The sequence below is a fragment of the Tinamus guttatus genome, unplaced genomic scaffold, assembly GCF_059628265.1.
Source record: "Tinamus guttatus ecotype Peru unplaced genomic scaffold, ASM5962826v1 Tinamus_guttatus_pri_ptg000357l, whole genome shotgun sequence".
Taxonomy (NCBI): Eukaryota; Metazoa; Chordata; class Aves; order Tinamiformes; family Tinamidae; genus Tinamus; species Tinamus guttatus.
Window position 1 is genome coordinate 573,026 of NW_028288891.1, and position 14,068 is coordinate 587,093.

Here is a 14,068-nt window from a genome sequence, read left to right on the forward strand (position 1 = left end):
CAGCCCTCGGGGGTATGAGCTACTCCTCCCAGTTTGGTATCATCAGCAAACTTCCTGAGGGAGGGCTCCGTCCCTTCATCCAGGTCATTGATGAATAAATTGAACGTATATAAGTTATAAACTTATTTAGAATATAGGTGAAGATCAAAGTACATAGGAATATAAACTCTTAATTATATAGGTTAAGATCAATATACATAAAAGCATAGAATTCCAAACATCACTACATCTATTCCCTGCTGCACCAAATGTTTACAAATGATTCATGATTCACTCCGATGGCTCAATGCTTTTGGCTCCTGGACTTGGCTGGAATTCTCCTGTGGCTGTGACTGCTCTGTTGTCAATGAGACTTTACATCTTTTGCTGGTAACCAGCGAGCACCTGTGGGAAGGAGAACACACACATATCCCCTTCCCCATGTTATTAGTTCTATGGAACCTCTCTCTGGTGGTTCTCCAAATTCTTTATACCACCCCTTTGGTGGAGGCACAACTGCAGGGACCATCTCGAATTGTCAGTCAGCTGCTGGTGTAAGTAACTGAAGATCAGAAGGATTCAAAAAATTAAGGACATATAATGCTTTGTCTAACTGTTCCTGTGGGATAACACTGTGCATAAGGTTTCCTCTTCTTTGTTTTTTTAACATAGCCTTGAGAGTCCCATGGACACGTTCAGTAATGGCTTGTCCAGTGGGGGAATGCAATATACCTGTAACGTGTTGTATACCCCGGTCTTGTAGGAAGACAGAAATTGTTTGTGAAACATAAGCAGGACCAGTATCAGTTTTAATTGCTTTTGGAATGCCCATAGTGGCAAAACATCTTAACCAGAGGCATTTCATATGGCGTGCCTTTTCTGCAGTATGTGCAGTGGCTACCAGAAACCCTGGGAAGGTATCCACACTAACATGCACATAACACAGTCGGCCAAATGTTGATATATGTGTGGCATCACTCTGCCACAATTCGTTAGCTCGTAAACCTCAAGGACTCACTCCTGTGTATGATGATACTGGTGTAATACATTGACAATCAGGGCATGCACGAACAATATCTGTGGCTTGTTCTCCGCACAGAGCAAATCGTTTACGTAAGGAAGAGGCATTTTGATGAAAGAAGTGGTGAGATAATCGGGCTTGTTCAAAACTAAGCGGCAGTACTGCTGCCATCATCAATTTGTCTGCCATAACATTTCCTTCAGTTATTGGTCCTGGTAGAGTAGTATGTGACCATTTATATTTTATAATGCATATACATCTGCCAATGCATATGCCAGTACATAGATGACATCCTAATAGGGGGTGATTTTCCCAAAAAGGTTGGGAAAGTAGCCACAGCAGTATGGCAAATCCTACTTGAAGCTGACATTGAGGTACCACCTGAGGAATGCCAGGGACCAAGTAAAGAGATAAAATTCCTCGGGACTTGGTGGATAGCTGGCAGTGCAGGGATTCCTACAGATACCTTAAGAAAAATTGTAGAGCTGCAAATGCCTCGCTCAAGGAAAGAATTACAAGGACTACTTGGGGATATTGGAGAAAGCACCTACCTGGATTTTCTATCACTGCTCGTCCATTATATTCACTCTTAAGGAAAGACAAACCTTGGAAGTGGGAATTAGAACACAAGGAGTCAGCCAAAACTCTGACTGGAGAATTAGAAACATTTCAGTCACTGGGACCAGAACACCCCCACGACCCTCTTACAGCTGAATGGCGTTTCACTGAACATGCTACTTACAGTAAGTAACAGTAAGTTACTGTAAGTTAGTAACAGTAAGTTATTCACTGTAACTTACAGTAACTTATTTACAGGCTGGCCCTGATGGAACAAAAAGATATTTATTGTTTAGCTTGACTGCATTTAAAGAAAGGGAACTACAACATTCTGAATCGGAGAAAAAGGACTTTTATCCTTAGTCTGAGCAGTTAAACAGGTTGAGAAAATACATCAAGGACAACCCGTGCAAACTAGAGGATCGTTTCATTTACTAGAAGCAATCCTAAAGCAGACTGCTGCCCCAGAAGGAATGGCACAAAACCCCACTACCACAAAATGCTATGCCTACCTAACAGGAGTTGCAGAAAATATGCAGCTAACTGAAGGGCAAACTAAAGTTTCCAGATTGCAGATGCCTGTAAAAACAGACCCATTAGCATTGGGACAGGCTCTTAAACCTTCACCAATTTTGAACATACCACCCCTCATCGATGGAACACAAACAGAAACGTGGTTTAGAGATGCTTCACCAAAAAGGGTAAATGGTAAATAGCTATAAAAGGCTGTTGCATTAAATATTACCACTGGTGAAGAAGTAATAGAAGAAGGTGAAGGCAGTGCACAAGTAGGAGAGTTAAGAGCAGTAGTTTTAGCTACACAGAATGGAGCAAGGTATGCTCCTATGCTGTGTGGGCTGGTGCCACACAATGGCTTTGTGGATGGGAAGCTCTTAACTGGGAAGGAAATAGAACCCCAGGTTGGAGCCCAGGCCTCCAAGATCAGGGAGCCTGGAGCCAGCAGGCCAGGGCAGGGGCTGCAGGCGATGGAGGCAGAGCCCATCCTCTTTCCCACAACACATTTTGTGGCCTGGCTCATGGGCAAACTAGCACAAGGCCTCAGTGTGCACAAAATGCACTCAAAGCTGAAGCACAGCTGGGGCTGGAGCTTTGCAGAGCGTAGAGTCATTTCCTTGCCCTGGGGTATCTCAAGAGAGCGCGCTTTGGGCCAAAGCTGCCCTCATCCTCTCCTTTGTCTCCTTTCCCCACCTCCTTATTCCTGTGTTCCAGGCTGCTGGAAGGAGAGAACATCCTGCCCCTCACCAGGACAATGTGGCTCTTGGAGGATGTCAGGCTGCCCTCTTGGCCTGTCTCCATAATCAAGAGACATGCACAGAGGCCGAAGAACCACAGCAGCTTCGTTGTGGGAAGCTGAAGAGAGGGCTGAACGAGTTCAGCAAGAACGGGGCCAGCTCATTCCCGAGGGGCTAGGGATAGGGATAGGGAAAGGCTGGGAAAGGTGTTGGCAGCCCCAGGACTTGAGTGTCACACAATTCCAGCAGAGCAAACGGGCCCTGCGCAGGAAAGCCCAGAGCCCCCACGGAGCAGGAGGACCTGCCTTGGTGATGTGGTCCCTGTCCGTGAGGCTGCAGAGGGACAGAGCAGCCTCTATGGTGGTCCCCAGCCCTGATGGGCCCTGTGCTCACCCAGGGGCTGGGGCACTCAGCTCTGCATCTCACAGCCCCGTGTCCCTGACACCCAAGAGCTGCCCTTTGCCCATGGGGACTTGTTGTCTCAGGCTCCCTGAGAGCGTCAGGGCTGCCCCGCACTAGGGCTGCGGCACCTTCCGCTTTGGGCATCCCCTGAGCCATGTTCCAAGGGAAATCCTAGAGGGAGCTTTTCGCTGGTGCTCCCCTGCACCTGGAGCATGAGAAGACGGCTCTGCACAGACATAGCTGCGGTGGGGATGCTTTTGTGCCTGAGCTCCCTGGGAAACAACACACAACACCCAAAGAATGGCACAGGAATATGTACTTGAACAGCAACATCAACAATGAAAACAACAATGTGTACAATAACCACAACATCAACAATTAAAAGAACAATAAAGATAATAACATCAAAAATAACAGCAATCCAAGCAACAGCAACACTAATATCAACAATAACAACAGCACAAAGAGTAGGCTAGTGCTGTGAGTCCTGATGAACTGGCCCTTCCTTGCAGCCTCCAGCGTGAAGAGAGCCTTGGCTTGCAAGGGAAAGGAGGTGTTGGCCCTCGCAGGGCTCTGCAGGCCCCCAGCCACTCGACTGGGCCGTGCACGGGCAGTCGGTAACTCGGGGGCTGCTCCAGCTGCTTCCCTCCAAGCTGGTGTTCCTGGTCAGGTCCTCGTGCCTCCTGCCTTCCCCCGGTCAGGGACTGCACGTGTCATGCAGCTCAGGAGAGCCTGGGAAACCTGATGGCCTCCACAGAGGCTTCCTGCGGCCCTGGGTAAAGAGAGGAAGGCAAGCGGTGAGAAACGCTGCGGGGCCTGTTGAGCAGGCTCATCTCAGGCTGCTACCCTCTTGCTGGTCAAGCTGCGAGGGGCCCTGTAGGGCAAGGAGGTGACACCGTGGAGCCCAGGCCCCCAGAGGAGGCTGAGAGCTGCTGAGGCTCAGAGCAAGGCGGCTGCAAGGGGGACGCGTGCAGGGGCCACAGGAAGGCTGGCTGAGGGACCAGCAGTGCGTGAGGAAGGGCTGCCCTGCTGCAGCCCTGACAAGCCAGAGACAGCAGCGCTGCGGCTGCCTGAGAGGAGGTGCCGAGTGCCTGGAGCCCTTGGAGAGGCCGGCCAGAGCTTTGGGCCTTGTGGTCCCGCTGGAACGGAGGGAGGGCTGGCGCCTCTCCAGGGCAGTGGGGAAGCCCCCGCCGCAGGGGCTCGGCCCGAGGGACCCGGCTCCCCCAGCAGCCCCAAGGGGAGGGCGGTTCTGCGCGGGCTCTTTGTGGTGGACACAACTTACCCGCCGGCCTCCTGAAGCGCTCCCAGGGGCTGGAGGTGCGCGCCCACTGCCACCAGCGAGCCTGCCGAGGAAGAGAAGGGTCGGAAGTTGCTCGTGTGGCTTCCGCGGGGCAGGCAGCTTTGGGGGTGCAGGAGGCAGTGGCCCCTGGCCTGGATGGGAGGCCACTGGGCACCCACTGCTTCTCCTTGCCCTTTGTGGCCTGCCCAGAGGTCTTGTTCCCCGTGGCCCCTGCTTGCTCCCAGCCCCACAAGGCAGCGCTTCCTACCTGCTCTTCCTTGGTGCCCTCTGTTTCCACCAGGAAAACGCACTGCGCGCCACCCTGCCAATGGCCGGGATCCTCCGGATGTGGCGGGGATGGGGGCTGTTGCGCAGCTCGGGGAGCCTTTCTGGTGGCTTGGGGGTGCATTTCTCTGCCTCCAGGATGTTGCAGGGCTCTCTCTCCCGATGGAAGATGCGGGAGAAGGTGTCCACGCTGCAAGAGAGCAGAGAGAGCCATGAGGTTGTGCACTGGGCAGCAGCGTCCTTGCTGAGAGCTGCCCCGGGCACCTGGCAGGGCCCCAGAGGCAGCCAGGCCCTGGGCGGCAGCAGCAGCCTGGGCTGGCATTGGCCTCCCGGCTGCCAGCTGAGCTTGCCCCAGCTGGGCGGGCAAGTGCTCCCCGACGCAGCGTGCGGCTGGCCCTGGAGCAGGGCTGTGCGAGAGCTGCCAGGGGCTTTTTGCCCTCCACGGAAAGGGTCAGCATGGGGCAGGTGCACATGGGCACGGGCAGCTCCCTTGGCAGGGCCCGGGACACTGCTCAAGGGCAGCTGGTGGCCAAGGGGTGGCCCAGGCAGCTCCTGGCTGCAGCTGCCCCTCCACAGAGGCTGAAGTGGCGGCTCAGCCCGGGGCGTCTGGGGCTCTGGGGGCCGGGAGGCTGCGCGAGGGCAGCGCCCTGTGCTGGGTGCGCAGCACGAGCAGCGCTCACCTGTCCTGGGGAGCCCCCAGCTTCCTCCTGCGCTGCCCGCCCTGCTCCAGGCTCTGGTAGTCGGGCGCACGCAGCAGGGGAGGTGCCGGGCGCCGCGCAAGCGTGCGCGGCCCGTTCCTGGCGGGCTCGGGGAGCGCCTGGGACGCATCCCTGGCTCCGCTGCCCGCAGCACGACCTGGCCTCCGCACGTGCGCCATGCTGCCGCCGTGGCCAGGAGGCGCAGACTGGCAGGCGCCGCGAGCCAGGGCGACAGCACAGCAGCCCCTCCGTTGTGACTGCAGCAGCTCCTCTGTGACTGGGAGCTCCTTGGCAATGGGGTGGGGTGGCAGCGGGGAGGGGGACGGGGGAGCGCCGAGTGCCCCTCTTGTGCCGTCCCCAGCAGGACTGGGCTCTGCTTGTGGCCCTTCAGGCCATGGGGACTCTGCAGGGTGGAGGCCATGGCCACCTGTGCCAGCTGAAGGCCCTCTCTTGGGGCCCCAAAAGTTGCCCTGTGCCCTCGTGGCTGGGCAGGCTCCTGCCACCACAGATGTGACAGCAGCTCTGGAGATGTGCCTCATCATAACTATCATCTGCTCCGGTCCTCCTTAAAGATCAAGCACAGAATTAGCTGCTTTAGTACGATTCCCATCTCATAAAATATATGTAGGGATCTTCTTTATAATTTCTTTTTCTCTCATCTGGTGTGACCTTGTTATCCCTGGCAAATCTCCATCAGTTCAGCTTTCTTGGGAAGCTGGTGGCAGAAAACATAAAGGAGGCAGTCAACACGACCAGATACATGTTTGTGTGACCAGAAACCTGAGAGCAGTGCTCTTCTGTGGGTGTTCCCACTGATGGGAGGCACATGCTGTGGACTTGCTCTGCAGCCAGCAGCAAGTGTGAGCCCTTGTGTGTGTGCCCAGACAGCAGTGGGCTGGGCGAGCAGTGCGCGAGGATGGCGGCTGCACAGGACGAGTGAGCAGCGCTGCTGTGTGCACTGCCCTCCCTCACCTGCCTCAGCTGCCCCTGGCCCCGCAGCACGGCTGCTCGGGCACTTGTGGCTCCCGGCAGCATCAGCTGCAGACAAGAGCGGTGTTGGCCAGAGCTTGGGTGCTGGATGCCTCTGGGGAGCCTTCAAGGTTTTGGGAGTCACCACCACTATGCTGGTGGCCCCTGGTGCTGTGTGGCCCTGCTCCACACATGGCCTTGCTGCTGCCTGGCCGGTCCCGGGGGCAGAATGGGACAGATCCCTGGGAAGCATCTGTGTTCCCATGGTGATAACTGCCCCTCTGGGATGTTCCAGCGGTGATAGAGGGACTAAAAGAGCCTACAGAGACATCAAGATCACCTAGTACTTCCTTCCCAGCATGTGGAATGAGCACATAGCTTGTGTGTCAGCTATTCACACAAAGTGTGGGGGATCTGCTTATGCTTACACGTATTTTGCAAAGAGTGTCTGCCAGTTTAGGAAGGAAATCAGATTTCCAGCCAAGGTGGGCAGCCTGAATTAGGGCTTCTCTGTACGAATAGCAGCTGGTTTTCCCAGTGCTGAAGTCACTTCCTTGCTGTGGGCAGATACACCCTGTCCAGCTCCAAAACCACCTGGATGTCTGGGAAGTGTTGACCCACCTCATGACCATGATTGCTGCACTGAGCGTGGAAGCTCCTTCTTGTGCCTAAGAGGGAGGTGACTGCAATAAACAGTTCTTTTCCTCTTATTTCAAACACCTTCCATGACTGCTGTCAGGGGGACCATTCTCTTAAGTACCAACCAACAGTGACATCTTCTAAGGCACCAGGGTTCAAAGGGAAGGCTAAGCACCAGCTGGGAAGGTGGACTCCTCCAGGCTCTTGTCATTGCAGTCACAGTCTGCAAAACTTGAGCTTGTGTTCACATAACTGAACACTTCTGAGAACGAGATCTTTTCTCTTCATACTTCCCCCTTCTTCTCCCTGCCAGAGATGCGACCATTGCAGAGGTGTGCAAGCGGAAAACTGCTTACTGCAGCAGGGGTTAGAGACCTGGTGGTTTTCAAAGACTCCCATGTGACTGAGAGGTACCCAGAGAGAGCTGTACATCATCAGATGATGTGACACATGTAGGTTATTTCCATGCATCGTTTGGGTCTCTTGTGCTGTGTTGCCATAGTCTGGGTTAGGAGTGGGTCCAAAAGCCCTCCAGGGGACAGGTGTCTTGGAGGCTGCAAGTGAGTGTCGTGTCCTGCCTGCACAAAAGGAGCACATGGCAGCGGAAGTTGGTGTTCAGCCCCCCATAACCATCTCAGCCTGTGGCCAAGCTTTCCTTGGACTCCTCCATGTTTTATTGTGACCGCTTACGAAAAAAAGTAATAAGGCGAACCCAAAAAAGCTCTGCCAGCCCAAGCCTTCTCATTGCTCCTCATACAGGGAAAGGTTTGTGTGGAGTGATTGGACGCAACTGTCCAAGTCCTGTTTGAGATGTTTCAGAGGTTATCACAGTAAGACTTTCTTCAATGTCTTTGACCATTCCTGTGGTGAAGGAAGTAAGCCTTCTCCAGGGGCAGAGAGAGGAAATGGCTGTGCTCCTTGGGGAACCAGTGCTATTTGCAGGCTCACAGCCTAAAGAAGTACAACCAGCGTCAGCCGTTCCCTGGCAGCGGTGCCTGAGCGTGGCTGACAGCGCAGGCCTCCTTCTTCATTCCCTGACCCAGGCACAGGCAGAGGAGAGGAGGAGGGCAGCTCCCTACAAGAGCGGTGCCACCTCCATGTCCGCTGCAGGCCGTGATGTGGGTGGGTGTCACTGAGGGCGGTCAGGGCCCTGCAGCCCTCTGTGTGTGACAAGGTGTGGGGTCACAGTGGGGCCCTCACGTGTCATAGCCACAAGGCCCTTGATATCACGGTGCCCCTGGCCCCGGTGCACACTTCACTGCGAGGCCTGCGAGATTCCAGTCGCTTGCTGCTGCTTTCTGGGCTGCTTTTCCCTTTCTCAGGAGCTGCTTTCCTGAGAGTTGGGGAAGGAAAGGGAGGCAGTGGGCTAGCAGCGCAAGGCTGTTTGGTGAAGTGTAGGTGAGAGACAGCTGGAGAGGAGGAAGTTCCTTTTCGCCTTCTTCATCCAGTCTTCACCTAGTGGGAACGTGCAGAAATATGGAAGGCAAGAGGCCTAACATGTTCCTGAAACTCCCTGATCTCACCACCAATGGTAAGGCTTTCAGCAGTGATTTCTTGTGTGTATGTGAAGAGGAGTGAGTGTGAGAACTACTATGTAGACCTTGGCGCGTGTGGGAGAGATCTGAGCAGGCCTGGGAGCAGGAACTAGAGCCATCAGAGAATGTGAGCTCCAGAGATGGTCCCTTCCTCAGGGAATACTTGTGGTACATAATAGCACCCTAACAGTAGTGCACTGTAGAAATTAAGAGGAAAGGAGGCAGAGTCACTACAGGCAACGTGAAAGGGAGACCCACAACGTCTTCAGAAGCATGTCTGTGGGGAAACGCAGATTGCTGCCTCAGTCTTTTAGGAGACTGGAGCAGATGAAAATGGGGGTTGTGTTCCCACTCGCCATGAGCTGCTGTTCTGATCAGATTTTTCCTATCCTGCATTCAGGGAGTGTTCCTGGGAAGTGCCTCTTGCCTCAGGACAGCAATTCTTCCCAGAGCATAAGTGGGGCCACATCCCAGGAGGAAGAACTTGGTCTTGCCCCGAAGAGCAAGTCTCCTGAGAGGTGAGAGCCTGGGAGAAGGCATTTGAGCATGTGGGTGAATACTGTGCTCTGCTACTTGTGTGAGGGAGATGTGTTTCCTGGACACAAAGACTTTATGAATTCAGGCATGGTGGTTACCCCCTTCTACGATGCCCCGTGCTTTCTTGCTGCACAGCAAGGAGGGAGCAGGTTTTTGTGACCCTCTTCTCAGGCTCATTTTTCTCCTCTTCTTGTTCTCAGTGGTGCGTTCAAGTTCTTTCCAAGGCCCCCACCAAGAGGGGCACATGCACCTCTAAGGCCCAGCCCAAGGGCGAGCGGGCAAGAAGAGGATGGCCATGAGAAGACCAATAAAGGTAATGTAAGACCCAACAGAAGTTTCTTAGAGGTTTGTTGGCCCTTTCTTGTGCTTTTTCTTGTTGTTAGGGAGATCTAGGCTAGGCTCCAAGGTGATATATGGAGCAGTTAAGCTGATGAGCTCTCTCCCATTCCACCTTTCAGAGAGTCCTCTTGGGAGGCACCTGCTTTCCCAACAGAGGCATTGTGGCCGAGGCGTAAGAGGTGTCACAGTGCCAGGAGAAGCAGTGGGGAACAGCACGTCTGCTGCGAGGTGAGAGAGAAGGCATTTGGGATATTACTGTGCTCTAGTGCTTGTGGCAGGGAGGTGGGCCACTCAGTTGCAAAGTCTTCTCAATTCAGAGAGGTGGTTATCTCTTCCACTATGCCCGGCACTTTCTTCCTGCACAGCAAGGAGGTAGCGGCCTTTTGTGACTCTCCTCTCGAGTTCATTGATCTGTGCTTCTTGATTCTAGGGGCGCGTTCAAGTTCTCGCCAAGACCTCCCCCAGCACGGGTACCTCGGGCACCCGCAAATGCCAGCCCAAAGAAGAGCGGGCAAGAAGAAGGTGGCAAAGACAACACAAGCAAAGGTAATGTAAGACCTGACAGGAATTTTCCTGGAGCTTTGTTGGCCTATGCTTTGTTCCTCTTGCTAGGGAATTCTAGCCAAGGCACAAAGGTTCTGTATGTCTTAGTAGAGCTGATGAGCTCTCATTGTCCCCGTTTTCAGGGAGTCTTCTTGGAAGGCGCCTCCTTACCAGTCAAAGATGCTGCTCACCGAGCATTCGTAGCATCACAGAACGAGCAGAAGTGGGAGGGAGCAGCAAGTCTCCTGCACGGTGAGAGTCTGGGGGAAGGCAGTTGGGCTGATCATGTGCTCAGGTACTTGCGGGAGGGAGATAGTTTTCTGAGGCACAAGGTCTTTGTGACCTCTGAAAGGACGGTTACCCTCCTCCCACCATGCCTGCTGCTTTTTTGCTGCATGGCAAACATCTAGCAGTATCTTGTGAGACTGCCATGTCATTCTCATCTTTGTCTCCTTGTTTCCAGCTCAAGTCTCTGGAAGCCACCAACAAGACCATCCTGGCAAAGTTCTACTCTTCCCAAAAATGCCTCCCATAAGAAAAGGACAGCAGAAAGGGAGGATGCAGCCACCAAGCTTGGCACGGAGAAGCGCCTCACTTACTGGGAGACGCTTAAGCTACTAGGTTAGTAGCATGTGGAGGTGGGAATGCTGGGGAGGCTGGCTTTAATGCTTCCTGTGGCGCCTACTCACACCATGTCCTCACACCAACTGTTGATAATTATAGAGGAGGCAGAGATTTCTCAGGTGTACCCTGGGGTGGGTGAAAGGGCAACAGAGAGAGGTGTCAGGAGGAGCAGCACACAAAGGAAAGAAATTCGTGGAGGCATCCTTCAGCCCTTAGAAGGGTTGCCAGAGGCAACGGAAGGGCCGTCCTTGGTGGCACAGACACCTTGGCAGGACATGAAGCTGAGGACGCTGGTCCAAGCTGGCCTGGCTTTCTGAAGAGTGTTCTTCTTTCACCCTGTCAGAGAGTCTTCCTCTAACCCGTGCCTGCAAGCGACTCCTCGCTCGAAAGAGGATTACGCCTGAGGAACTGGCAGAGCGAGCGAGGGTGGTGTCTGCCGAAATGGGGAAGAGTGCTTATAGAGAAGAGTCTCCTGAGAGGTGAGAGCCTTGGACAATGCTGTGCTTGTACGTGGGCTGAGATGTTTCCCTGGGACACAGAGTCTCCCTGTGCTCTGGAAGATTATTGCCCCCTTGTCACCATGACCTGGCTTTTCCTGGTGCCGGCAGGCAAGTGCAGAGCAGCTTTCCAGGGGACTCTCCTGTCTCATGCATCCTTATATGCCTCCCCTTTGCAGGTGTGAGGATGAGAGGGCACCAGAAAGAACAGGCTCCAAATCTGGCCTCCTCCATACTGCAACAGCACAAGGTAGTAAGCTGCCAGAAAAGGGAGCACTGCCACAAAGGTCCCTAGGGGACAGGCACATGTGCTGTTCAAGGAGAAGCTGGGAGGTGTGGGTTTGCTCAGTCTCCAGAGGAGAGGGACTTGGTGGTGCAGGGAGCACTGTGCCACTGTCTTCAGCTCTGTAATGGCCCTTTCTCCTGATCCATCCTTTCAGGGAGCCCTGCAAAGTGCCTCATTACTCAGAGGAGACTCTGTGCTCAAAAGCGGGCACAAGTTCCTGTGCTGCCCACCATCCAGGAGGAAGCAAGGGAGGTGGCCAAGACAGCAGTGCCTTCTTCCAGGTGAGAACACCCCCCCAGAGAAACGATTTTGGGAGATTCTGTGCTTTTCTGTTGTGTGAGGGAGAGGCTTCCCCAGCCCTCAGAGTCCATATGAGCTCCGGAAGGGCTTGAGCACCTGTCACGAATGCTGGGTCTAGAAGCAGCTCATGACAAGGGAGGAAGTCAAAAGGTTCTCTGGGTAACTTTCTGACAGGGCAGGTATCTGAGTACTGACACTGCTGTTCTTATGCTCCTGTCTGTTCAAAAGGGCACCTAGGCCTGCACTGCCTGCATTATAGGTGGGGAGTTTGGGACACAGCTGAGTGTTACAGCTCGGGCATTTGCCTTTCCCTTTTTGGCTTCTCTTGCTCAGGAAAACACTTGTGCAGAAGCAAACTCCTGCTGCAGATGCAGCTGTTCAGCCTGTGTGCACAAGGAGGCGAAGAAACTCATCCCACATGCTCATGTCCTCCTCTCCTCATGTGCTTTCAGATTGCCACCCTGTCCCAGCAACTCCCGAGGGCAGACAAGCCCTGCAGCACAAGGCCAGGCAGCAACGCCTGTTTGCGAAGGATGTCAAACCACAGGACAGGTAAGTTGGTTGACTGGAGCGGTAGGATTCTTGTGTCAGCCTGGAGACAGCTCTGTGAACACACTTGAATGGCTGCTGAGGAGTGAGCCCTTGCTATGAGGCCACTGGAACATGCAGTAGCTTCTTCTGGCTCTGAATTTCTAACCTGCCATTTGCTCCAAATTTTGACAGCGTATTCTTCCTACAAATATTCTCAGGAACATCTTCAGAGCTTTTTCTTTGGTCAATGTTTTCTTCTAGTAATACTGTGAACTTTTCTGTGATAGAAAATATGCAGTTTCCTTGTAGATCAGTGATCGTTTAGATCTCTATTCAATGTGGAACAGGGCTGACAAAACACTGCTGACAAAAAGGCACAAAGAGAAGGAACGGAAGAGCACAAGCTACTCCTCTGAAAGGAAAAAAAAACAGAAAAAAAAGAAAAAAAAAGATAAAATCTGAGACTCATATTCTATGATATTGCCTTTCTGTGGCCTGCAGGAAATGTGCGCCCACTGCCTGAAGGAGGAGAAAAAGATCTTCTGGGCTTCACTGGCCGAAGATATAGAAAGGAAGGAAAGGGAAGAAAGAAGGAGATGGCAGAAGAGGCGCAGAGCAATATAAAATAGAAGCAATCTTCAAACAAACAGCATGTTCTCCTCTGTCCTTTTCCATTGAAGTGTTTCCTGCTTGCTCGAGAGACGGGTTAGAGAGCTTTCCAGCTGAAGGGCCTTGGTGCTGCTCACTGGAACGCCCATCTGTGGCAACAAAAGATTGGGAGGTCACTGGGGAACCTGGGAGGATTGTTAGAGAACCTGGGCTAAGGGAGGAAGTCCTGGCCTTAGGGGCTGTTAGCATGAAGTGGGGCTAAAGAGAACATTCTCCCTTGGAATTATTTATTTATCAGTCTAAACCTTTCTAAATTATCAAGTAAAGTCAAAAGAGTAAAGTGAAAGGAGCAGTAAAGACAGAGGAGCATCTCCATCAAAGCAACCTGTTTCCATTGCATTGGAATAGGATGCAGATGTCCCTCAACTAGAAAAAAGCTCTTGATTTCTGTATCTATTGGTGTGTATAGTGTGTGGGGTGCCTAGGCACTCTGAGAAGAAAGGTAGGTGGGATGTCTGAAAGAAAAAAAAACAAAAGAGAAGCCAAAGAAGCGGTGAGGGCAATGCCTGTGGCTGGCTACCACAGGAATGCTGTATTTTGGCCACGAAAGCCCTTCCTTGACAAGCCTCAATCTACTTGCTCTTCTTAGTCCAAGCGGGTGTAAAACCCCCCAGAGCCTTTCCTCTGCCTTCAGTGGGGTCGAGCACTCTCAGTGTTTCTTCTGCATTGTGCTTGCCTCTTTCACCAGCAGTCCCTCTGGATGTGGGGCAGCTTGGGTTTGCAAGAATTGGGAGGGACTTTTCTGTAGACTTCTGTAGTGTGTGTGGGGGGCACTTAGTTCCACTCTGCATGTGAAAAGACTTTCTCTTGCAAGAAACACTGCTATGGCAGTGATGCTGCGTGAAGAAAAATACTGGAGAGGCTGGTGCTGAAGTCCCATTGAGCTCTGTAAATGCAGGAAATAGCACCAGTCACTGGGGCTGAGGAGTGAGGAGGAAGAACAAACATGAGGGGAACATGACAACTATGGAACTGCTCTCATTCCTGTGGGATATTCTCCTTCCTTCCTCAGGGAGGTGGAGCACTGCTGAGGACATGGAACACTTCTAGGCTTTACTTTGTGTTGTGAGATAGGAAATTGTAAAGAAAGAGGGTAAGGGCAGTTGCTTGTCGTGTAGCACTCC

At 52.9% G+C, this 14,068-nt stretch overlaps 1 protein-coding gene across 1 annotated transcript in view; it reads left to right on the top strand.

Annotated features, from left to right (window-relative positions):
* The window catches only part of LOC148593633 (uncharacterized), a 52,843-nt gene extending 49,910 nt beyond the window's left edge, over positions 1–2,933 (top strand). Inside the window, exon 9 of the mRNA XM_088530146.1 lies at positions 2,789–2,933. Coding sequence (XP_088386272.1) covers positions 2,789–2,933 — 145 coding nt within the window. The remainder of the gene's footprint in view (positions 1–2,788) is intronic.
* The last annotated feature ends 11,135 nt before the right edge of the window (positions 2,934–14,068 follow it).